A 23,293-nucleotide genomic window follows, 5' to 3' on the forward strand; every position below is an offset into this window, starting at 1 on the left:
GACCTCATGCAGAAGACAGGTGCCACAGGGTGAGGACTGGAGGAGGGGGTGCACAGAGCACCCTAGTATTTGCGGGGCAAATGCTTGGGCAAACATACCTACTACCCGTTCCTGGAGGAACGGGCTGTGTTCTAGAAAATTGTTTCCATGCCTTAGACTATTTTGGCCCATTCAGTACAATTGGGCCAACAATTTTCTACTTAATGCAGATGGAAAATTGCTGATTTCCTGTCCTAACCAGCAAGGGATGTCAATCATTGCCTTAGCAGTAAAAGGGAGTTTCTTTTCAGTTGGCCTTGCTGACTGAGTATGGCTCCGAACATGGAACTGGTGAGAAGCTGGGGAGCTGGGGGAGTAAAGGTGAGGGGAAGATACTGGAATGTTCAATAGGGGAGTTTATATGAACGTGGAATTTTGTAAAAATGTGGTCAAGACTGTTACCAGGGAACCTGGAAATCATAATTCATCTCAACAGTGCTGGGTTATCAGTGACATTGATGTTAAACAAACCCCACTCAACATGTGTATATGTACTCACATTGTATATAATATCCTTACATGTGTATACAATACATATATACATGACCATATGCTCATAACATCAGGTTTTGCCAACTCTTTGAAAGAAACCAACCACGATGCATTCTGAGTGGCTGTTTTTGTTTCCCCTCTCACTCAAGGTTCAGTGACCGACAAGCCCTTGAGCCAGGGTAACTCAGGAAGGAAAGGTGAGTGGAGTTTTGTGCTTTATCTGAACGTTTGCTTCCAAAGATGACCCAAGCAGGATTTCTTAGATGAGATAGAAGGAGCCTGGGATGAAAGCCTAAGGTGTCCTGTAGAACATCGTCTCCGTTCTTATTCCGTGTTTCCTCTCCGAAGCACCCGAGGTAAGTAAGGCTCATACAGTGATGGAGACCAAGCTCCCAGAATTCCTGAGGAAGGTGAGTGAGTGTAGAGCCCAGAGCTGAGAACCGCCTTTAGAAAGTGAGCCCTGGGAATCTTGGTTCCCAGGGGAGCTCAGTCAATCAACTGCCAGCGTAGCCAGCATTAAACCAGAGAGGATGAGGAAGGTAGGGTGCTCAAGTCCGCCCTTGGCTCTCTTGTTTTGTAAACACATTTGGGTATTTTCCCACCTCTCTGATTCTCCTTCATAATTGTCCCAGCACATCCAGATTCTCTTCACTAAGGCAAGGCTGGCTTTGTGGGCATGCGACCTGTGCAGTTGTTATCGTGAAATTCTGAATAATTTTGTCTTTGAATCTGATGGGTCAATGAAGATGCACGAGTAGGGGAGAGACATGTCATATGAGTGTCTACTGAACCTCGTCACCCCATTCGCACAAAGCTTTTGTGAGGTGTACTTTGTGGCTTCCATAGCATGCTTAAAATTTTAATTTTTCTTTACCTGGGACAATAATAAGTAGCTAATTAAAATAACAGCATGACAAGGTAAGAGAGAGAGAGACTATGAAAGAGAGGACAAAGCTTTTAAAATAGAAAGTACCTTGTATTTCAGTGCCTGTAATGGCACTTTTACCTGCTTTTTGAATAAAGGGCCCTACATTTTTACTTTACACTGGGCCCCACAAATTACGTAGCTGGCATCTGTCTGAGTGCTGTTTATTGGACCAGCCAACATGAGAAATAGGTCCCTGGAATATGCTGACCATGGTTTTTAGCATGGAAGACAGTTGGAGGCTTAAGATTTACTGCCACTGACCTCCAGGACAGCATTCGCACAGAGCCGGTAGCTGAACGGAAAGCAGGTGTGCATTTTGTCTTATGTGCAGCCTCTTCAGGACTCCCATCTCAGGCTGAGTTTGATGCTTCCCACCTGCATCTGGGCCTTGGAGACTACATGCTCATCAGGGTCCACGTGGAGCGTTGGGCTTGCTGGGGGTCACTGTGAAGTTCACAGGCCGGTCCTGCACATACAGTTGCAGGGAGACCAGGTAAAGCCCTGGGCCCTGCCTCAGGTGCTTATGCCATGGGATGGGAAGAAGAGGCGAAGTCGCCCACTCTGAATGCAGGAGATAAGAATCTGGAGAACTTGCTGCCCCCAAATGCAGGTGCTCCAAGAAGATGTGGAAGTGGAACTAGTGATACTACTACCCACCAGAAAACAGGGACCAATGAGCCAGATGGGCTGTTACTTTTCCCCTTGGCTAAAAATGACAAAGTGGTTGGAAAAAGGGAGCAAGTGCTTTTTCGGGTCCTTCCCAGGACATAAGGAGACTACCACAGTGTGAGTGGTTCCCTCCCGGGTGGGAAAGTGGGGAGAGAATCTACAAAGACCCGAAATCACCAGCGCTGTGAGAGGTGTGTGTTTACTGGGATTGGAAAAGGAAGATGATTTCGGGTGTTCTATTGTGTGTGTGTGTGTTTCTAGCAGAGCATTTTTAATTTTTATTTTTTAGATTGTGTGTGTGTGTGTGTGTGTGTGTGTGTGTGTTTCTAGCAGAGCATTTTTAGTTTTTATTTTTTAGAGACAAGATTTCAATATGTTGCCTAGGCGTGCCTCAAACTACTGGGTTCAAGCAATCCTCCCACCTTAGCCTCCCAGGTAGCTGGGTCTGCAGGCATGCACTGTTTTTAGTTTTGCTTGTCGCAGTAGAAGTCTTCAGGAACATCACCTTCATTCCTGGGCATAATGTCCTGGTGGTAGGAAAGAGAAATTGGCAATCATGCAAAACTGACCACCCAGATTCCCCTCCTCCAAAGGGGGCTGAGTGTATGATGCTGAATAAAGCACACGCACTACACAGCTGCCACCCATGGGATTTTGGTTCTTAAACTGGACAAAGAAATGCTTTCCAGGTGGATGTGGCTTTGCACCCTGTGGATAACAATGAGAGACAGATTCAGGGTCATCCCAGGCTCTCACTGGTCAAGCTGGAAGAGTTGGAGTTGGAGTGGTGGTGGCTGGGGATGTCAGTTTACAGTCAACAGTGAGCACCCTTCGTTTCCTTTTACAGTCAAGAAATGAGTACCTTTTGTTCCTTTTTAGCCCTAGGATCAGCTTCCAGAGCCAAAAGAGAGTAGAGGAGCCTGATTCCTCCAGGGGTGATGCAGGAAATGCGGGGTAGAATCTGAAGCCTCATCTCAGAGGGATAAGCTCTTTATTCTCTTGACCTAGATGAGTCCCTTCCTCCCAGACGGTTCTGCGGAGGCTTCCTCTTTGGTGCAAAGGTCAGGACAAGGCCCTGGTGGGGAATGCTAGCACTCATTCTCCTCTGGAGTCTTAAATTCTTAAACTCTTTTCAGTGGCCTCTCTTTCCCTGTACTTTGGAGGATCTGATTTGGATCCTCTTCTCTTTGTCTGCTTTGGGGAGTGCGGTGAAGAGCAGGTTTGCGCCACCTGTAGGAAGCCACACCTGAAGCCGCACCTGTACAGAAAGCTGGAGTTTGAATGGGGACAGGGTGCGAGAGGGCATTTGTAATATCCTGTGTCGACCAGCCAAGGTTCCTCTTTCAGCTGCCACTTAAGAATGGAATGTGCTCTGGAGGGCAGCAGGTGGGAAGACACAAAGGCCCCTTGTCTGAGCTTGTGCCTGCACATGGGTTCTCCTAGGAGGCATCCATTTTCCTGAGGCCTGCTGCAAAGAGGTGCTAGGTCTGCACCTTTCTGCAGGGTGAGGGGTATGGCCAGAAAGGAGGTGGGGCCAGAGGTCTGGAGGCGTGAGTGGTGGGGGACGACAGGGCAAGGACAGGACCCAGCCCTCTCTTTCCCTAGCCTCTTGCCTTTTCGGATATCCTCCACTGACTGGACTGGGAGGGATCGGCTGTCCCTCACAGGCTGGAAGGAATGAAAAGATGTATTGTGTGACCACAGAGAGTCTGGTTGCCAGCCAGGAATTAGTTCTCTGAAGGAGAGGAGGAGAAAGGCAGAGCAGAAGGAGGCTGGGGGAGGAGGCCCAGACAGATAGCAGGAGGAAGGGAGGAGGGAGAGAGGCTGGGTGGTAGCAGGTCACAGCCATTTGGCCCGAGACAGGAGGCCTGGGTGACTGTGGCTCCTGGGTCTGCAGGTGTGGGGCCCCAGGGAAGAAGTGGGGGAAGGAGGGGGAGGCATTGTTATCTTACCCAGATGCACGTGCTCCAGGAGGGGAGTAGGGTCAAAACTTCAGACTATTTACTTAATCCCTTGGAATGTCCTTTCCTCACTCTGTTCTTTGGGCCCCTTGTGTTTAACGGACTCCTTTATGGGCACATGTGTGGTAATTAACACGTGCAGCATAGGTCCTGGACCATGTGTTTGAGTTTCAAATATCCATTGATCTGGAGCAATCCCATCCTGGCTGCCCCCTCCCTGGCTGCCCCCTCCCCTTCTTCTCCTTTGGTCCTGGCCCTTAAAGAGAGACGTGTGTGTGTGTGTGTGTGTGTGACGGTGCACACGTGCATTCACATGTGTTTTATGGATGCTACAGAGGAATATCAGAAGAGAGGAAGAGGGCCCCACACAGCCCCTTTAGCGCTGAAAATGTGCTGCTAAAACAGTTGAAGGCTGAGGAAGTAGAGATAAAGTTTTGGTTTCCACTGGAGTCATCCAAAGGAAAGTAGATGGGAAGTAGAATGGTTTTGGAGATGAGCAACTTATCCTGCAGCGGCTTTACCTAGCTGTACCAAGGCCTGTGGATTTTTCTGATGTGACTCTTTTTGGGGTCTTGATGCTGATTATCATAGGTGATTTGAGGAGCTTCCAGGATAACTGAACACAGGTTCAGGGCCTGGCCCTGCCCTTCATTGCTTGTGAGGAGCAAGAAGGGTAGTTCTTAGCCTCTGGTGGGGTGAAGGGGGGTGGTGGTGAAGAGTGATTAAATGAAAGAATATGGGAAAGGACTTGTGAAATGATTCTGGCAGTTCTCTGGGAGCTTTTGTCTTCTGAGTGCCCAGAACATCGGAGGCCGTGGGGGGATGCTGTGATAAATGGCAAATGAAAGTTTAGGGTCACCAGGAATTTTCTGTGGTTTGCTTTTTTTCCCTATAAGAAGTCTGAGAGTTAGTTGTTTAAGGAAAGTAAGAGAAAAATAAAAACACTCACAAACTCTGCTAAACTTTTCTGCAAGGGCTTCTGTATTTGTCAAGCTAGTCTCGAAGAGGGGCAGGACTTCGAAAATCCAACCCACCTTTAATTTGCAGAGTTAAAAAATAGTCTCCCACTGGCTGTTCCATAGTATGTGCTCCAAGTAAAGAGTGAGTCATATTTATTTCTCCAAGGTCCCTGTCTGTGTCTCTATTTTTAGATCTGGGTCTACAGGTTGTTGCCAACTTGGAGACCTTGTCGCTCAAGCAATGGATGTAGCAGCTCTGAGGGGCAGACTTAGGACAGGGGCAATGGCTGCAGACATCCCAGACGAAGGGGACTGTGTGGCCCCAGCCTCAGCCCTCAGGCAGTGTTAGCACACCTGAAGGAGGGGTGCTTCATTGCCCCGAGCCTGACAGAGCCGTGTGGGGCTGACTGTCGAGGGACATTCCACATGTGAAACGTCGCTCCTGCTCACGCGACTTAAACTTCTTCCCTGCTACCTCTTTTTTTCTCTTCCCCTAACACCCACGGGGGTGTGGGAGGCTGATTCTGTAGCTGATATCTTAGCATTGCCATTGGGCTGGGTTTGGTTGGAGATGGGCAGCTGGCAGCCTCCATCGTGTTGGTGTCTGCTCACGTGGCTTTTCCTGGTGGAGAAGCATTTGCTCTGATTCTGTGCCTGCTGAAACAGAACTGTGCCTGAGCAGCTCCAAGCTGGAGGGAGGCAGCTCTTTTGCTTTATGGTTCTCCGAGGCGCCTCCACCAAGCCTGGAATGTTCGTATACCAGCTTCGCAGAGGTCAGTTTCAGAAGGCTTGCGCTTGTGTGCTCACACATATACCGCGTCGCCTTCCTTCCCACAGCTAACTGCTCTGCCAACTTGGCTCCATCTACTCAACCCCCTCCATTTTGGCCCATCTTCCAGGGTCTCTGAAGAGAAGTTTACGCATGAACAGCACTAGACTGAGAGTTTGATTTCCTGCCATATCCTCCTCTCCAAGGATTGGAGAGAAAATAAGATTTAGGGATCTGGAAAAAGCCTCTTAGACATAGATTCATTTGACTCCCTGGTGGTATTAGTAATCATCGATGTTTTAGGCTTGGTTCTTTTACTCAGCAAATATTTACTGGAGAACTTACTAAATGTCAGGCTTGTTATCGTCACTCAGGGCCCAGGGATGAGTGTGACAGTAAGATTCCAGGCCTCACTTCATGGAGCTCACATTCTAATGGTTCTTAGCCTTTGATGATGGAGGTTATTTGTCGTCAGGTGGAGGAAAAGCCTCCCAGGGGAGCCACGGGCTTCTGTAAGCTCAGGGAAGTTACCACATCTGTGGGGGAGGGAAGGCAGGTGGCCCCTCCAAATAGCCCTGCATGGTAGGTAGCCAGAGCCTCTAAGGAAAGCCCCTGGGAGGGGGTTGCCTGAGCTGAGCAAAGCCCACTGCCAGGATCCCGAGCCCTCTGACTAGTGCCTTTGTGGGGCCCCTGAAGTCCAGGAGAGAGGGCTCAGAGCTGGTCAAGCTAATGAGAATATGTTTGTTTGCTCTGCTCCCTGCGTAAGTTCCAGTGTGGCACAGCAGCTTAGAGAGAGGCAGGGATATGGGCACACAGGTGGACAGGCCTTGGGCCTGCCTCTGACCCCTTGTCTCCAGCTCGGAGGGTCACAGAGCTCATGTGGTGAAGGCCGAGGAACTGTTGCTCTCAGGTACCATTGCACCGATCCTGTAGCTGCAGAAAGAAAGATGTGAGATTCAAGGGCTGCTTATTCTTAAATTTCTACCAAAGGCAATGGAACTAGAATCGCTGAAACAATTTTTAAAAAGAAAAAGTGGGAGGAATCATTTTACCTGATTTTTTTTTTTTTTTTTTTTGAGACAAGAGTTTTACTCTTGTTGCCCAGGCTGGAGTGTAATGGCGGGGCCTTGGCTCACTGCAATCTCCGCCTCCCAGGTTCAAGCAATTGTCCTGCCTCAGCCTCCTGAGTAGCTGTGATTATAGGCATGCACCACCACGCCTATCTAATTTTTTGTATTTTTAATAGAGACAGGGTTTCTCTATGTTGGTCAGGCTGGTCTTGAACTCCCGATCTCAGGTGATTTGCCCGCCTTGGCCTCCCAGAATGCTGGGATTACAGGCATGAGCCACCGCACCTGGCCTGAATCACTGCACCCGGCCCATTTAACCTGATTTTAAGATGTATAAAGCTAGAGTTCTAAAGACAGTGTGGTATTTGTGGAGGAACAGACGTATAAATCAATGGAACAGAATAGAGGACTCAGAAACGACCCACAAACAAATGGTGCTCTACAATTGGATCCACAGACTAAACAAACAAAATCAACAAATCAACCCCAAAGCCTCAACCTAAACCTCAGACCTGATCCAAAAATTAATTCGAAAGGATCATAGACTTAAATGTAAAATGTGAAGCTATAAAAACTTTTAGAAGAAAACAAAAGAAAATCTTCACCACCAAAAGCATGATCTAAAAGATAAAGTAATATATATAAATTGAACTTTAAAATTTACTCTGCAGAAAATGCTGTTAGATAATTAAAAAAAGAACCAACAGCCTGGGAAAAATATTTACAAACTATATATCCAACATAGGACTCATATCTAGAATATATAAACTCTTAAAGCTCAGCAATTAAAACACAGTTTAATTAGAAAATGGAACTCTGGCACGGTGGCCCACACCTGTAATCCCAGCACTTCGGGAGGCTGAGGTGGACGAATCACTTGAGGCCAGGGGTTTAAGACAAGCCTAGCCAACATGGTGAAACCCCAACTCTAAATACTAAATATTAAAAAAAAAAATACAAAAATTAGCTGAGTGTGGTGGCATGTGCCTATAATCCCAGCTACTCAGGAGGCTGAGGCAAGAAAATCGCTTGAACCCTGGAGGTGGAGGTTGCAGTGAGCCAAGATCGCACCACTTCACTCCATCCTGGGTGACAGAGTGAGACTCTGTTTCAAACAAACAAACAAAAAACAAAAATTAGCTGGGCATGGTGGTGCACACCTGGAATCCCAGCTACTCGGGAAGCTGAGCAGAAGAATCGCTTGAACCTGGGAGGTGGAGGTTGCAGTTGGCAGGATCATCACTCCAACCTGGGTGACAGTGAGACCCTGTCTCAAAAAAAAAAAAAAAAAAAAGGAAGAAAGAAAGAAAGAAAAGAAAATGGCCAAATGCTCAAATAGACATTTCACCCAGGCAGACCAACAGAAGGCAAAAACGCACACAAGAAGAGGCTCGGCATCATTAGCCACAGGAAATGCGAAATAACTCCATGGCAGGATGTCACTACATGTTTATTAGGAGAGCTAAAAAAAAAAAAAAAAAGTAGTGCCAACACCAAATGATAGTGAGGCTGCTGAGAAACTGGACCTCTTATATATTGCTGGCAAGAATGTAACATGGTACAGCCACGCTGGAAAAACACTTTGGAAGTTTCTGAAAAACAACTAAATATGCATTTACCATATAATCTAGCGGTTGCACTCCTGAACATTTATTCCAGAGAAATGAAAATGTATGGCCACACAAGAAAACCTGCACCGGAGCAAGAAGTAGCTTTATCTGTAATAGCTGAAAGTAGAAAAAAACCAAACGTCCTTTAGTGGGTGAAAAAAACTGTGGGACAGCAGTACTGCCCTACCCATGGTCAACCATGGTCTGCAAATATTCAATGGAAAATTTCCCAAATAAACGATCTGTGACCGGGTGCGGTGGCTCACACCTGTAATCCCAACACTTTAGGAGGCTGAGGTGGGCGGATCACGAGGTCAAGAGATCGAGACCATCCTGACCAACATGGTGAAACTCCATCTCTACTAAAACTACAAAAACTAGCTGGGCGTGGTGACATGCACCTGTAGTCCCGGCTACTAGGGAGGCTGAGGCAGGAGAATCGCTTGAACCTGGGAGGCAGAGGTTGCAGTGAGCCGAGATCGCAGCACTGTACTCCAGCCTGGCGACAGAGAGACTCTGTCTCAAAAAAAAAAAAATTTGCAAATTTAAGTGAGCCATTCTGAGTAGTGTGATGCAATCTTGCACTGTCCTGCTCCCTCCCACCTGGGATGTGAATCATAACTTTGTCCAGCATACCCTTCCTGTCACTTGGGGCCACCTCTGTTATCAAGTGGATAGATTGCAAAATGAAGAAGGATGAGTACAGTACAATTAGATATTTTGAGAGAGAGAGAGAGAGAGAGAGATGATATTCACATAACTTTTATAAAAGTATGTTGTTATACTTGTTCTATTTTATTATTAGTTGTTATTGTTGATCCATACTGTGCCTAATTTATAAATGAACCTTTATCATAGGTATGTATGTATGGGAAAAAGCAGGATATATAGAGTCCAGTACTATCCGTAGTTGCAGGCATCCACTGGGGGTCTTGGAAGGTATCTGCTGTGAATAAGGTGGGATCCCTTATCCATCTATACTGTGAAAAAATACTCAGCAATAAAAAGGAACGAACTGTTGATATTGCAACCACAGCTTGAATGGATCTCAAGGGCATTATGTAACATGAAAAAAGCCCATTTCAAAAGGTCATATAATGCATGATTCCATTTATATAACAGTCTAGAAATGGCAGCATTATAGAGATGGAGAACAGATTAGTGGTTGCCAGGTGGAGGAATGGGGTGGAGAAGGGAAAGTGTGACAGTAAAGGGTGGCACAGGGAAGATCTTTGTGTTGACAGAATAGTTCTAAGCTGATGGTGGTGGTGATTACCCAAGTCTACACATGGATAGAATTGCAGAGAATGATACGTACAAATGAGCGCATGTAAAACTGGTGGAATCTGAATAAGGTCCATGGATTATATCAATATCAATGTCCCGATTTTGATTTTGTACTACAATTATGCCACCTAGATAAATAAGGGCTTACCTATATCATTCTGTTAACTGTAAAGCTGTTATCACTGGGGGAAACTGGGTGAAGGGTACACGGGACCTCTCTATATTATCTTTGCAATTTCCTGTGAATCTATAATTATTTCAAAATAAAAAGTTAAAAAAACATTAGCTGAGTCTTCTGTGTGAACCCAGGCCTGACCAGCTTCCTCTGCTGCTGGTACTTCCTCTTCCTCTTCCATCCCTGGTCTGCCTTTTCCCCAGCCTTCTGTTTTTGCTCTTATTCAGGAGACTGTAGAGCTTGAGGATGTGGGAACTGCCTGCAGAAAGGCAGCTTTCAGCTTGTTTTCACTTCTTTTGGGAGGGAATTTGCAGGTAGTACATGGAAAAAAAAAACAACACTGACCTCCTGCTTTGGAAAGAACATGAAATACCTGACCACTTTTGCTCTTACGGACCAGAATCAGGACAGTTCACCACCCATATCTGAGCCTCGCTGGTCATGGCTCATGCATCTCAGGAAATGTTGAGGTGGCCTAGCATTCCATCCATCCTCCGGGTGTGATTCAGGGCAGACTCTTAAGGGACTCTGGTGAACAGGCACAGTTGTCTTCTTATGATGTCCAGAATGAGTCATCTCCACTTCCACACTGAGTCTCAAGGGGGATGGTGGCTCTGGAATAAATGCGGTCCCTTCCAAGTAAGAACCTTCCAGCACTTCTACCAGGCTGAAGTTTATCTCCATGTCTTTTTAAAAGATGGACAATGGCAGTCTGAAAGAACATGAGGGAGGGTCACCAGTGATGGACATGGTTTGGGGACAGCCCAAGAATTGAAGGGGACTTGGGATTGTTAAGAGACCTTCCACATCTCAGGATGGGGGAAGTGGTTTCTTTTTTCCTCATTCTCCAAGGCTTCTCAGTCTCGGAGACCCCAAGAGATGCCATTAATACAGATTCCTCCTCTGGCCCCTTTGAGACATTTGCTTTTGAAGGACCTGGAAGAGAAAGCTCTTTGTATGTGGCCAGAATAAACTCATTGTACACCCAAACAATTAACTCCTCAATGGACTTGCCAGCCCCTTGAAAGGCCTGGCCCTGCATCCCTGGACCTCTTGGGCTCTATTCAGTCCCTTAAGCACACCAATGTTTTTGGGTTTTTGTTTTGTTTTGTTTGTTATTCTGAAAAGTCTTTCCCTGAGAATAGTCCGAGCGGATCAACATTGTCCTCAGCCCGGCATTTATCTCTCCTCGCCAGCAAATGTCAATCAGGAATCAAAAAGCCAAACAGAGGAGGCTTTGAACGGTGTCATCAGGGGTCGAAGTGACTTCCAGCTGTATGTGCGTGGGCCAGGCCTTCTCTCAGGGCAAGGAATTGTGCTGTCACACAAACCCACTGTCTGTATAGGCTCACAGAGCCCATGCGGGGGCTGCAACTTTCTGGGGCTGCACCTGCAAGGACAAGGCATGATTAGGGGCCGGGGAGTCTCCAGAGGCCAAATGCCAGGGCTCTGGGACGAGGCGGTTTCCAAAGCTGCTTGCTGCCTCTGGGACCTTGAGCAAATCACGTACTTGCATTGTTACTTAATTCTCTTTTTATCTGCCTGTTTTTTCCCTCTGCCCTGGCTGGTGCTAAGAATAGATAAGGAAAACTACCTGCCAGGAACTGAGTGTTGCAAAATGTGGTACTACTATTATTACTGTTGCTCTTGACATCCTCCTCGAGAATTCTTTCAGTTTGCCTTATTTGTTTGTTTTCATGTTTCCAAATTTGCCTTTTTCACCCTCCTTGTAAGAAAAAGGACAATTATTGAATTGGCTTTTTTTCCCCAGTGTTTATCCTCTTCCCCTTAATCTGAAAGATTATTATGGTATTAAAGAGAAATATTCCCTGAGGTACAAAAGAATCACGAAGAATATGCACCAAACATCATCACATGCATATACAGATTCAGATATATTTTTCTTTAAAACAGACGGAAGAGTCTTTCCCCAAATTAAGGACCACTCAAATACTCTAGCTGCTGCTGCCTCATGATTTATTTGTGATGACTTTGGCATACCCCCGCTTTTTGTTTTAACAGCTTTATTGAAGTATGGTTTATATAACCATAAAATTCACCCATTGTAAATGTACAACCCAATGGATTTAATAAATTCATAGTGTTGTACAACTGTCACCAGAGAATGTCTCCATCGCCCCCAAAAGAAACCTTGAATCCATTCAGTTATTTTCTACTCCTACCCTTAGCCATAGGCACCCCCAGATCTGTTGTCTGTGTCTATAGATTTAGCCTTACTAGACATTTCATATAAATGGAATCATACAACATGTGGTATTTACATCTGAATTTTTTCAATTAGTATAATGTTTTTGAGAGTCGTCATCTAATTGTCACATGTATTAGTTATTCATTCCTTTTAATTGCTGAATAGTATTCTACCAATTTGTCTATTCACCAGTTAATAGACGTTTGGATTGTTTTCAGTTGGAAGCTATAATGAATAATACTGTGGTGAATATTTCTATACATGTTTTTATTCTCCTAGATGGATTCCTAGGAGTGGAATTTTTGGGTTGAAAAGTTTAGCATTTCACAGAGACTGCCAAATTCTTTTCCAAAGTGGATGCCCAGTTGCACATTCTCACCAGCAATGAACAAGGGTTCCATTTCCTCCACATCCTTGTCAACACTTAATATTGTCTATCTTTTTATTTTAGTCATTTTAGTGACTGTTTAGAAGTATCTGGTTGTGGTTTTAATTTGTACCTTCCTAATGATTAATGATGTTGGGCATCTTTTCATGTATTTATTAGCCATCTGTATCTTCTTTGGTGAAATGTCTGTTAAAATATATTGTCCATATTTAAATAAGGTTGCTTGTTATTGAGTTGTAAGGTTTACCTTATTTTCAGTTTAAAAACCTTGAAAGGATTTTAATTTTGTAAACCCAATTTTAAAAGTAAGCAGTTGAATAAGATGGTTTGCACTCGCGAATTTACAGATGCCCTTTAGTAGGCTTTTAAAATGTTTACACCTACACAGTGTCCAAGAATTTTGTAGTCAGGCATCCTTCGATTTTAGAAGAGGATATTGCTATCCAGAGAAGTAAAAGGAGGGACTCAACTTATCCAGAGTGTTAGATGTATTCGATGTAAACTTATTAGATGTGAAGAGGGAATTGGAGTGTGACTCCCCTTGAAACCAGGAGACAGGAGAATACATAGAAACTTTGCTCTCTCCTCAGGGCCCAGTGTGCGGCCTGGTGTTGATCCAGGACTTGCCTGGAAGCAGAACTGATGTAGACCTTGGACCTAGGCCTTGGACTTGTGTTTGGTAGAAGAGGTGCGCTTATTTGCTGGCTCAGAAGCCAGAAGCCCAGGTGCCCGGAGATGATGGTTAGAGGGTGCTGTACGCTTTGGCTTGGCTTCCCAGCCTTTGAGCATGCTGGATTTCACAGGTGGCTCCTGGCAGCGGGGCACCTTGTCTTTTCTCACTTCATAAAGATTTCCATTTAAGACCTCCCTGTGGCAGAGCAGCTGTATCTCTTCACCCTCAGTGACCCTACCCTGCAGGAATATTCCCTCCCTGCACGTGGCTTGTTGCCTTATGGGCTTCTCTGACTGCATCTGGGAAACCGGTGGAAGTCCTTGATGTGCAAAAGTGCAAAGCTTCCCCAGAAAACGTTCTTTGCCTTCCTTGAATGCAGACCTTCTTTGCTGATGGCTGGGCCAGATGGGCAGTCCAAGATTTTCATTTGGATGATGGGAGAAATAAACAGAATATTTTCAGTTATCTTGCTCCAGAGAAGAGTTACAGCTCTTGTAATGTGGGAGGATTTTAATGCCTACATTGAATATTAAAATATTGCATAAGCCACATGCACTTGAGTTCTCACTATTGTCCCTCTTGGAATGTTTGATTTTTCACTTTCCCTTTGTCAGCCTATAAGACTCCTAAAATGAAGCCACCCTGTGTGGAGGGGCTGAGCACACTGTGCTGGACTATTTAGACGGTGAACTCTGTATCCGGCAGGCACAACCAAATGTGCATTGCAGCTGCCAAAAGACTCAATTCAGTGGCTCATTGAATTCAATGGAAAGAGGTGTTAATAGAGTCAGGGGAAGTGATGCTATTAAAAAAATGACATTGTGTGGCTCTGTTCTGTGTTTGTCCTCCCTCAATGACTTCCAGATCAAACTCACAGTTTGGCATGAAAAAATGCCTGTTTGGACTCTAGTTTGAGGCAAATAGGATATCCGGCATAGATATTCCTGTCTTCCTGCTACATCTCATTTCTTGGGATGATTGTCAGATAATTCAGGATCACGTTGGCCCCTGCAAGAGTTGGGTCTTGATGTCAGCACATGAGAATAATAGCAGGGTCAGGTGTCACGCAACTGTCAGCTCAGCTGCTGGCCTCAGCCTCTAGCAAGGGTTAGAGTCTCCATAGCTCTTGAATCTTAAGATCCCAAGGGTGAGATCTTGATGCAAAAAGGAGATCAGGACTCTATATTCTCTCTCCCTCCCCCAGTAAGATGCAGGAAAGTTGGCCAAAGGTACTGAGAGCTCCAAATGGTAGAGGGTTGTTGTTATTGATGATCTGAGTGGCGTCACAGAGACTATCTGAGAACTTGCATTCTGCATAAATAGTTAACGCTCAGAGAATATAGTGTTCCATCCTAAAAGACCTCTAAGGGGTCTTGAGAAGAGAGGCATGGTGTAATCATCAAACCACCTGAGACAACAGTGCTCTCCTTCCCTCCCCTGATGGAGAGAGAAACGAAGAGAAATCTCTAAACTGTGTGTTCTTAAGAGGGACAAAGATACCCGCTTCCAGCCTTCTCTAAGGGGGTAAAATTATTTCTTAGGGGATGAAAAACACTGACTCATTTTACATATGAAGCACAAATATATATACAGTTTAGTTGAGTTATTAAAATTTCATTAGGGAGATGATTAGGAAAAAAAAATTGCCTAAAAATGCTCCTTACCTGAGTGATAATGGAAAAAAGTTGAGAGACACGGCTCTAAGCTAAGGTTTTTGGGGCCCTGATGAAAGAACTCAGAGTCCTGGAAGGTAAATAAACAAAGTCTGCACTAACTCCTGACCTGCAGAGGTTCTCGCTGTGCAGACAGGGCTGCAAACACTATTAGAATGATAAGCATTAGGACTTTGTTACTGGGAGCTCCGTGCTCTAATCATCGATGTTACAAATTTCAAAGCAAGCCTAGGGTGATTTCTGCAAAGTCCCATGTCCTCTCCCATTTTGTTTGCCTTCCCTCTTATTGGGAATTGGGGTGTTTGCTATTTCACAGTTAGAAGTATTCTAATGATTCCTGACTCTCTTCAGTTCAATGTGCTGGAGAGAGAATGGATCTTCCTGCCTTCTCATCTTTTTTCAGAGGACAGTGGAGAAACAACTAGGAGTTTGGAAGCGAATAGCACACAGGTCTCTTGTTTTCCTTAAGCTCTTCAATCAGGGCCACTAGAAAAAGGTCTGAGCTGGTAGCCTTAGGGCAGGAAAGAAGCTGGGGACACCAGAATTTGATGCCATAAGGGTTCCCAACCTTATCCTAACATACCTGACCGTAACTCAGGGCTGAGAGGGAGATACTGCCTCCCCAGTTTTCCTGTGGGAACAAGGGCTGGCAGAGCCCTATTGGTAGCCTCCGATTTGTGAGAAACGGTCCCCCAAAGCCATGAAGCCTTAGCTCCTTCCGTCCATGCCTTGGGATGGTGAGCACACGCCTGGATTTGTTTTACTGTTTTGTCTCTCTGTGGTTCTCTTTTCCTTCTCGCTCTTTTCTTCTTTTGTTTCTTTACCTTTGGTCTCTTCACTGGAACTTGGCCGGGCCTTGTACAAACCCCAACCATTCAACAGTGCTGGAGAGTAGATAGTATTTACCTCAATAATGGTAGTCTCCTTTCGGTTCTTCTTAACCCTCAATTCAGATGACGGGTCTAAGCCGACGCCCACGATGGAGACCCAGCCGGTGTTCGATGGAGATGGTAAGCTCCTGCACTACTTCTGACTTCCATTCTCCCGCTCATTTTCAGGTTTGGGAAAGGTCTTAATGCTGGATGTTTCTTTAAGTTTTATTATTATTATTATTTTCTTTTTTAATTTCAATTTTTCCCAGTGTAAACTGGGTTGTTTTAACCTTTTAAAAAATGCAGATCCTCCCAGGAACTGGTACACTCTCCACTTCTGGAAGGGCCCTCTGTTCTCTCAGGCTTCCTGCCTGTCTTCTGATGTCCAACAATAACACAGCCTGGACAGACCCTTGGAGCTGCCAAGTCCCAGGAATCACAGCTGAGAAAGATAGTCAGACCGGCAGTGTCTCTTCAGTAAATTAATTGGCACTTACAAATGCCCACTCTGTACCTGGCACTGTGTGAGGCTCTCTGGGGGATGAAAAGGAGGTTTGGGGATGTAACCCTTTGCTCTCAAGGCAGCAGCAATTTTTAGAGAGCTTTATGTGTTAAATTACCTGGTCTCCATTCTTATAGACATTTATAGAATAAAGAGATGACCATGGTCTGGGAAAAGCTTTTGTGAAGATCCAGAACATGAGTGGGATCTTGAAAGTGGAGGGGCAGAGTCTGGGTGTTCCAGGCAAGGGGCTGGCATGGATAAGAAGGGAATGCGGTATGGATGGGATACAGTGAGCAAAGTAGCAGGAAGGAGATTGGCCAGTGGGACTGGTTTGTGTAGGTTGTAGGGACGTTGAGAGTTGAGGCAGGACATTTTGAAGAGGAGAAATTCTAGGCCAAGAGAAATTGTGGGTGGTGGCAAAAGAGAGGCTGGAAGTCTCTGGAGGTACAGAGAGAGGATAGAAGGAGTGTGGGGTGCAGAAGGTTCATTTGGAGGTGCTCAGGGCCTGTATTCTTCAGTGTACCGTACTGAGTACTCCATATTCCCATGATGAAGAGCTGTAAGTTTGGGAGAGTGAAGTCTCTGAAGTATGATAATAAGGTTTCGATTTTAGTGCAATATGTAGCAAACTTTGAGCAGCTCCTAGCTAAGTGTATCCAGCCCTGGATCATGAGACTGGACAGTGAGGCAGAAGAATAAAAAGAAATCATGCCACTGGTTAACACTGTGGCTGTGGATGTCCCTAGCCCAGGCTCAGCTCTGAGGATGATTGAAATGTGCAATATCCTTTGCAGTCAGCTTGTTTATGGGAAGGTATGTAAGTTCACGTCAGTAAGTTTAGATGTCTCTGTGATCCACAGAGGTCCTGGATCATTGACAAGTCTGGGACCCTGGGAGGTCAGGTTAGGAAAGGAGACTGTCTCATCTTGAGAGACCTCCCCAGTACTGTCACTGAAGATCACTCCACAGTATGCTCAGGGTCACTTAGGATTCTCCCTGTTCACTGGGTGACCAAATCCTGGAGAGCCTGGAGGCACCCTGGTGCTCTCTGGATGGAGGAATTCAGCCTCTGTACATGAGAAACCATTAGAAAGGGGATTGAAACACACATGAGACCCACTCCTTTCTTTCCCATCTGGAGCAATCTCGGCTCAGCCGCTTCCTCTAGAATGGTCTCTGTGGTTTGTTTGGCGTTGGTTTGTTGATTTATCCCCTTTAAATCTTCTCCCAGGGAAGCAGCTGAGAGGGACTTGGCTTGGCCCGTGTTTCTTACCTCCTGGGATAATATTTTTATTCCTGGATGGAGTGCTCAGAACCTCTGCACTCTGACCACTCTGCCTCCCAGCACAGGATGCCCTGATCGGCTCTTATGAGCTGTTGGGGATAGGAGCTTCCGTTGTGAGGAAGGGAGGGGAGCTGGGAGGAGTGCATGTGGGCAAGAGCTGACGCTTCAATGCCTCAGACTTTAAAAAATGGCTATTAAGAAGTCTGAGGTTACACTTGCACTCACATAGTCTCTTTGACCGGACTTTTTCTCTCTCCTTTTCCCCACCCCTAGAAATCACAGCTCCAACTCTATGGATTAAGCACTTGGTGATCAAGGACTCCAAACTGAACAACACCAACATACGAAATTCAGGTAAATAACCTTCTTTGGATTCTATATGTACCCAATCTATCCTTCTGGTTTTTTTTTTGTTTTGTTTTTGTTTTTTGTTTTTTGTTTTGAGCTGGAGTCTCACTCTGTCACCCAGGCTGGAGTGCAGCAGTGGTGCATTGGCTCACTGCAACCTCCGCCTCGCAGGTTCAAGCAATTCTCTGCCTCAGCCTCCACAGTAGCTGGGATTACAGGTGCCCACCATTACGCCTGGCTAATTTTTTTTGCATTTTTAGTAGAGACGGGTTTCACCATCTTGGGTAGGCTAGTCTTGAACTGCTGACCTCGTGATCCACACACCTCGGCCTCCCAAAGTCCCAAAGTGCTGGGATTACAGGCGTGAACCACCACTTCTGGACCCAATCTCTCCTTCTTTGTCCCATGGTTCTGTGACTTCCCATTGTGTGGGTTTGGAAAAATCATTTAATCTGTCTGGTTGTCAATTTCTATAGCTATAAAATAAGGAGATTAGATGCATTAATCCCATCCAGCTTTAATTTTCTTCAATTATCATCTCAGAAATCATTTTTCATAAGTCGTTGATCCTTTTAACAAAATTTTTTGACTGTACATTGTAATATTTTGATTAACTTTCTATATGCCATGCAGAAGAATTTGAAAGAAGAATGACTGGATGTAAAGAAGTTGGACTTCAGTCCTGGAGGGGCTCGATTCTGTGTATTTTGAAGGCTCTAAATAGCTGCTTACAGTCATGTCTTTTCTGGTCTGATCTTTTGGTTGGGGGTCTTGTGAGTGGTCAAGTTTGGGCACTGGCTGAACCCCTTGTAGAAAGGTGATAATTTTTGAAGGATGATCATATTTGTAGGATTTTTAAAAATAGAATCTATTTAATATCAGTAAAGACCAGAGTCAGTAAAGTCCATTTACTATCAATAAAGACTAAATGTTCATCAACAGGAAAATGTGTTCACAAGCCAAATCTGTATCTCTATCAAGGAGGATCATCTTCTCAACCTAAGACTTCATTATGAGAAATACCACTCTGCATAATTTATGCCTGGTTGTTGAATTTAGCCATATCATCTTTTCCTTATAGGTGGCAAGTCTATGAACAAAAGATACATGACTTTGAACCAGCAGGCAGAATTTTACATGACCATTAATTAGTGAGTGTCCTGTCATTGGTCCCCTTTAAGTTGACCTGTGCACCAGCTCTGTCCTAATGGTGGCGATGTGGCATTAGAGTGCAGGGAATGACATAGAGCAAGAGGTGAATTCAAACGCTATCAGTTGCGTTCCTCTGTGACTTGGGCCGGTCACTGCCTCTTCATGTGTCTGGTTCACTGATAAAAGTTGGATGGTGGAGTGAAAGGAGACTGTGAACTCCCTTGGATCAGTCTTTGACAGAATAGTGCAGTGGTTAAAGCACAGGCTTTGGAATTAGTGAAACCGGGGTTCACATTCTAGCTCCAATACTTAGTGGCCCCAGTCAAGTCACGTAATTCCTTTGAGCCTCAGTTCTCATTCATAAAATGGGATCACAATCTCTCCTTCAAAGGACTATGGTTAGAAGTTAACTAAGTTAATGTCTATATGGCACTGAACTGATGCCTGGCTAGCTGATAAATTGTAAGTACATGTATTTGTTATTATCATTATTATTGGTAGGAATAATGGGAATGTTAATGATAGTGCTTATTGTAAAAATTCTTCAATCAGAAAGAATTTATGATTGTCACCTTAAGCAAAGGGATCTATTCGGCTTCTTCTTAGGATCCCCCTCCATTCCCCTTTCCCTGTTAGGCAAATGTATATCAAATAGAAGTGGTTTTGGTGCCTGTAGTACCTGGTGCTGGAAGTAACATTTGCAACTGGTCTCCTAGTCCCTGAGGCAATGGAAGGTCTGCGAGGCCCCCATGAGTTAATTCTCATTCTGTGACCAAGTGGAAGATAGGAAGGTGAGCTCTCTGAATTATAATATACAGCACTTTTTGCCTGAGACACTCACTTGGCATTTAACAATTGCTTCGCTGAATTCCTTTTTCACTTACCTGTGCATTTTATTGCTTTTGGGAAGGATGGAGGAGACAAGAGCATCATCATCATTATCAGTAAAATTAGAATAGGACTGTCGTAATAGCTGATTTGTATCAGGTCCTGTGGAACTTTGCATTTGTCATCTCACTTGAGCTTCACCGTAACCCTATGAGGTAGCTATTGTTCTTGTCTCCATCTTGCACAAGAAGAGTCAGAGGCTGAGACAGAGGAAGTAACTTGTCCTGAGTCATAGCTAGGAAGTGGTTGGGCTGGAGAAAACTAGTTATCTTTGGGAATAGAATGCCTATTTTCTTGGGCTGTATGCTCTGCATGTAGTAAAGTGGTGATGTCAAAGTCAGTTGATAATCTTTGCTTCCGCTGAAGTTCTGCTTTCATTTCTACTCTCCAATCGGATGAGAATAGGGTCATGTTGAGAAATGGATTCTGGGCAGGTTCATCCACCTTCGTTTTGTTGGGGTGACCTGGCCAGCTTTATTTTTCTCTGGCTGACCCCAGTTATATCTGTAAGGTTAGTGTATATGACAGGATAGGTGGGAGAGACCTAACAGTTGGTTCTCTGGGAGAAACGGAGACTAGGGATAATTGTTAGAGATTGATAACTTAGGAATCTCCTACTAAACTGGGACTTTCTCCATCATGATCAACTAGTAATACTGACTGAATGCCTATCAACCTCTGATATAATTATATATAAAAGATATGGTGCCACAAAGGCCTGTAACAGGGGTTGTCAAATGGTCATCTGCCTGTTTTTGAAAATAAAGTTGGGTTGGATCACAGCCACAGCCATATATTTATGTAGTGTCTGTGACCATTTTCATCTAAATAGTAGAGTGGAATAGTGACAGACCCTGTATGGCCTGCAAAGCCTAAAATATTTCTTATCTGACCCTTTACAGAAAAGCTTTCTTGCTTCTGGCATATATGATTGAAATAGAAGTATTTGGATGAGAATGTGTGTATGGGGATGTCTTACTTAAGTTTTCTGGCCCCTCTCATAGACCAGGCAGGAGGGTGCTTCCTGACATGCCCAGGTAAGCCTGCATCAGCACAGGAGCTTTGAGGCAGCTCGCAAGGCTCTTCACCATCTCACACAAACCTTTTCCAAAGCTTTAACGTCCTGTTCTGGTGCATGCTCCCACAAACGGGTTGCCAAAAAAGCATCCTGAGGTTTTTGACTTTCTTAGGCAGGGTGTAGGGAGTCTTTGGCATGTGCTAGAGATAAACCACGCAATGGCAAAAGCATGGGCTTTGGTGTCAGACAAACCTATAGACCTGGTTTCCAATGCTAGCTTCTCACTGAGAGCCTTGGTGAGCTTGGGAAAGTTAATTAACTTCCTTGAGTCTTGATTTCCTTGTGTGTAAAAAACAGTTTTAGTGCCTTGCAGGATGTTATTGTGAGGACTCAAGAGCATCTGTGTAATGCCTGGCACACAGTAGGTACATCATAAATGAATTTTTAAACCCAACAAAACACCGGTGACTCTTGATGGGATATCTTTATGTCTTCTGCTAGCTACTTTTCATGTTATTATGTTTGGTTTAATGAGAAGTCAGATATACCTTAATGATCACTTATGTCTGGATATTTGGCTCTGGTAGGGGCTGGAGCCTCTTGGCCAAACACCTGAGGCAGTTTTTCATTTGAGTTTGGTGGAAGAGCCTGGGTTCAGCTGAGCTTTAGCCTGCATCCTCAGGGAGGTTGCAGTGGGACTCCGTGAAGCCCACTGGGGTGAGAGCTCTTCTTTTCAGCTGTCTCTCAGGGGCAAAAAGGCTATCCCAGTTTCTTTTACACCCCAAGCATCCTTTTTTCACACTCAGACCCTGTGACGCCAGGTTGGTTTTCTGGCCTGCGGACTGTTGATGTTGGAAAGGTTCCACTGGGCAGCTGAAGTTTTGCAATAACATGACACATATGCCTGCAGACTTTCCCAGTCTCTCTCTGCTCCTGGAAGTTTTGGCCCTTGTTTTTAAGGCTTTGTCGTTCACTATGGTCAGTGTCACCTTTTGAGTACCTGGCAGGTTTAGCATTGACAGATTTAACTTCTTTGGTCTTCTCTTCAGTTTTCACCTCTGTCGAACCTCTCCTCCATTGCATCTCCATTGCACTAGGAATTTCTTTTGCATTCAGGAAGACCACATACCTGGCCAGCTGATACCCTAGAACTTGGGAGCAGCATCTTCTCATAGACGAGTGTTGGATGGAGCCTCTGTTCTGCTTTTATAAGGAAATATGAACTCTTGCTAAGTTTTTCTTTAATCAAGGGTTGGCCACCAAGGCATTTCTTAATATACCTAGTGTTTAAAATATTTTTTAATTATCTACATATTATAGATGATAAAGAGATTGAATAAATGACAAGAATTAGGTTTCATCTAATTCTTCATCCCGTCTCCTCATGCTTCTAAATTGGACTCTGTGCAGGCACTTTCCTACAGCTCTGATCTACTTCTTTGTTTCTATATGACAAACTTCCACGCCTTCTCCTCTGGGCAAGTATAATCTCTCAGGAAATATGGTCATGTAACTCTTCTCTGTGTACCATAGTAATGTTCCCCAGGCCCACCACTCATTTCCTTCTGCCCTGGGGGCTTGACTCTGTGGCCTCAAGTGGAGTGGAGTGGCATGACTTCCCTCTTTGTTTTGTCATCTCTTTCTTTCCTTTGTCCCTGCTTTTTTCCAGTTAACTTCTTTCATGATCTGATCAAGGACTTCAAGGAGGCCCTAGACCCTGGCCCTGTGAGTTAAATCGGAAAAGGCCATGCCTTTCCTCCCTTGCCTCTTAGAGGCACAGCGCTTCCTTCTCTACCTCATTGAATGGAGCAGCTCATGGTGACTCTGCTCCCTGGAGGCAGAGCCATCAGCACAGACACAGGGTGGAAATGCATTTCTTTCATGTTTTACCATGTAAGTGATACCCTGGCCTCCTCGTGCATGAGCTCAAAACGCTTTACCTATCACAGGTAAGCTGTTCACAGCTTCCCTGCCTTCACCTACCAGTGTCAGAGTGTTGCTCTTCTAGGCCTGCTTCAGGCCCTTTGGCCACGTCTCGGATTGCTCCTCCCTCACCCAGGAAGTTCCTGCTGGGATAGCTGCTATGATTGGGACTTGGGGTCACTGAGGCAACTGCACCTCCTGGCTGGATTCCCCCACCCCCAAAGCCAGCACTGTTGGCCCGCCTAGAAACCGCCGGCTGATGTAATGGCTTGAGGCCTGGAAAAATAAACAGCTCACAGGGAAACCAGCAGTAGCCATTCTAAGCAAATACCCCATGGCCACCTGGAATCTCGCACATGACGTGATTGGAAGGAAGAATGAGTAATCCACTAACGTTAGC

At 45.1% G+C, this 23,293-nt stretch overlaps 1 protein-coding gene across 4 annotated transcripts in view; it reads left to right on the top strand.

Moving 5' to 3' along the window:
* The window catches only part of SMOC1 (SPARC related modular calcium binding 1), a 149,289-nt gene that overhangs the window by 92,718 nt on the left and 33,278 nt on the right, over positions 1 to 23,293 (top strand). For 2 of the 4 annotated variants that reach the window (XM_021675051.2, XM_064374986.1), the window contains exons 5-7: positions 681 to 728; positions 15,823 to 15,912; positions 17,838 to 17,918. In XM_021675051.2, coding sequence (XP_021530726.2) covers positions 681 to 728; positions 15,823 to 15,912; positions 17,838 to 17,918 — 219 coding nt within the window. The remainder of the gene's footprint in view (positions 1 to 680; positions 729 to 15,822; positions 15,913 to 17,837; positions 17,919 to 23,293) is intronic. The other 2 variants (XM_021675049.2, XM_021675050.2) reach the window with 1 other exon arrangement.

Source organism: Aotus nancymaae, unplaced genomic scaffold, assembly GCF_030222135.1.
Source record: "Aotus nancymaae isolate 86718 unplaced genomic scaffold, 86718_ANA_hifiasm-v0.15.2.pri h1tg000011l, whole genome shotgun sequence".
Classification (NCBI taxonomy): Eukaryota; Metazoa; Chordata; class Mammalia; order Primates; family Aotidae; genus Aotus; species Aotus nancymaae.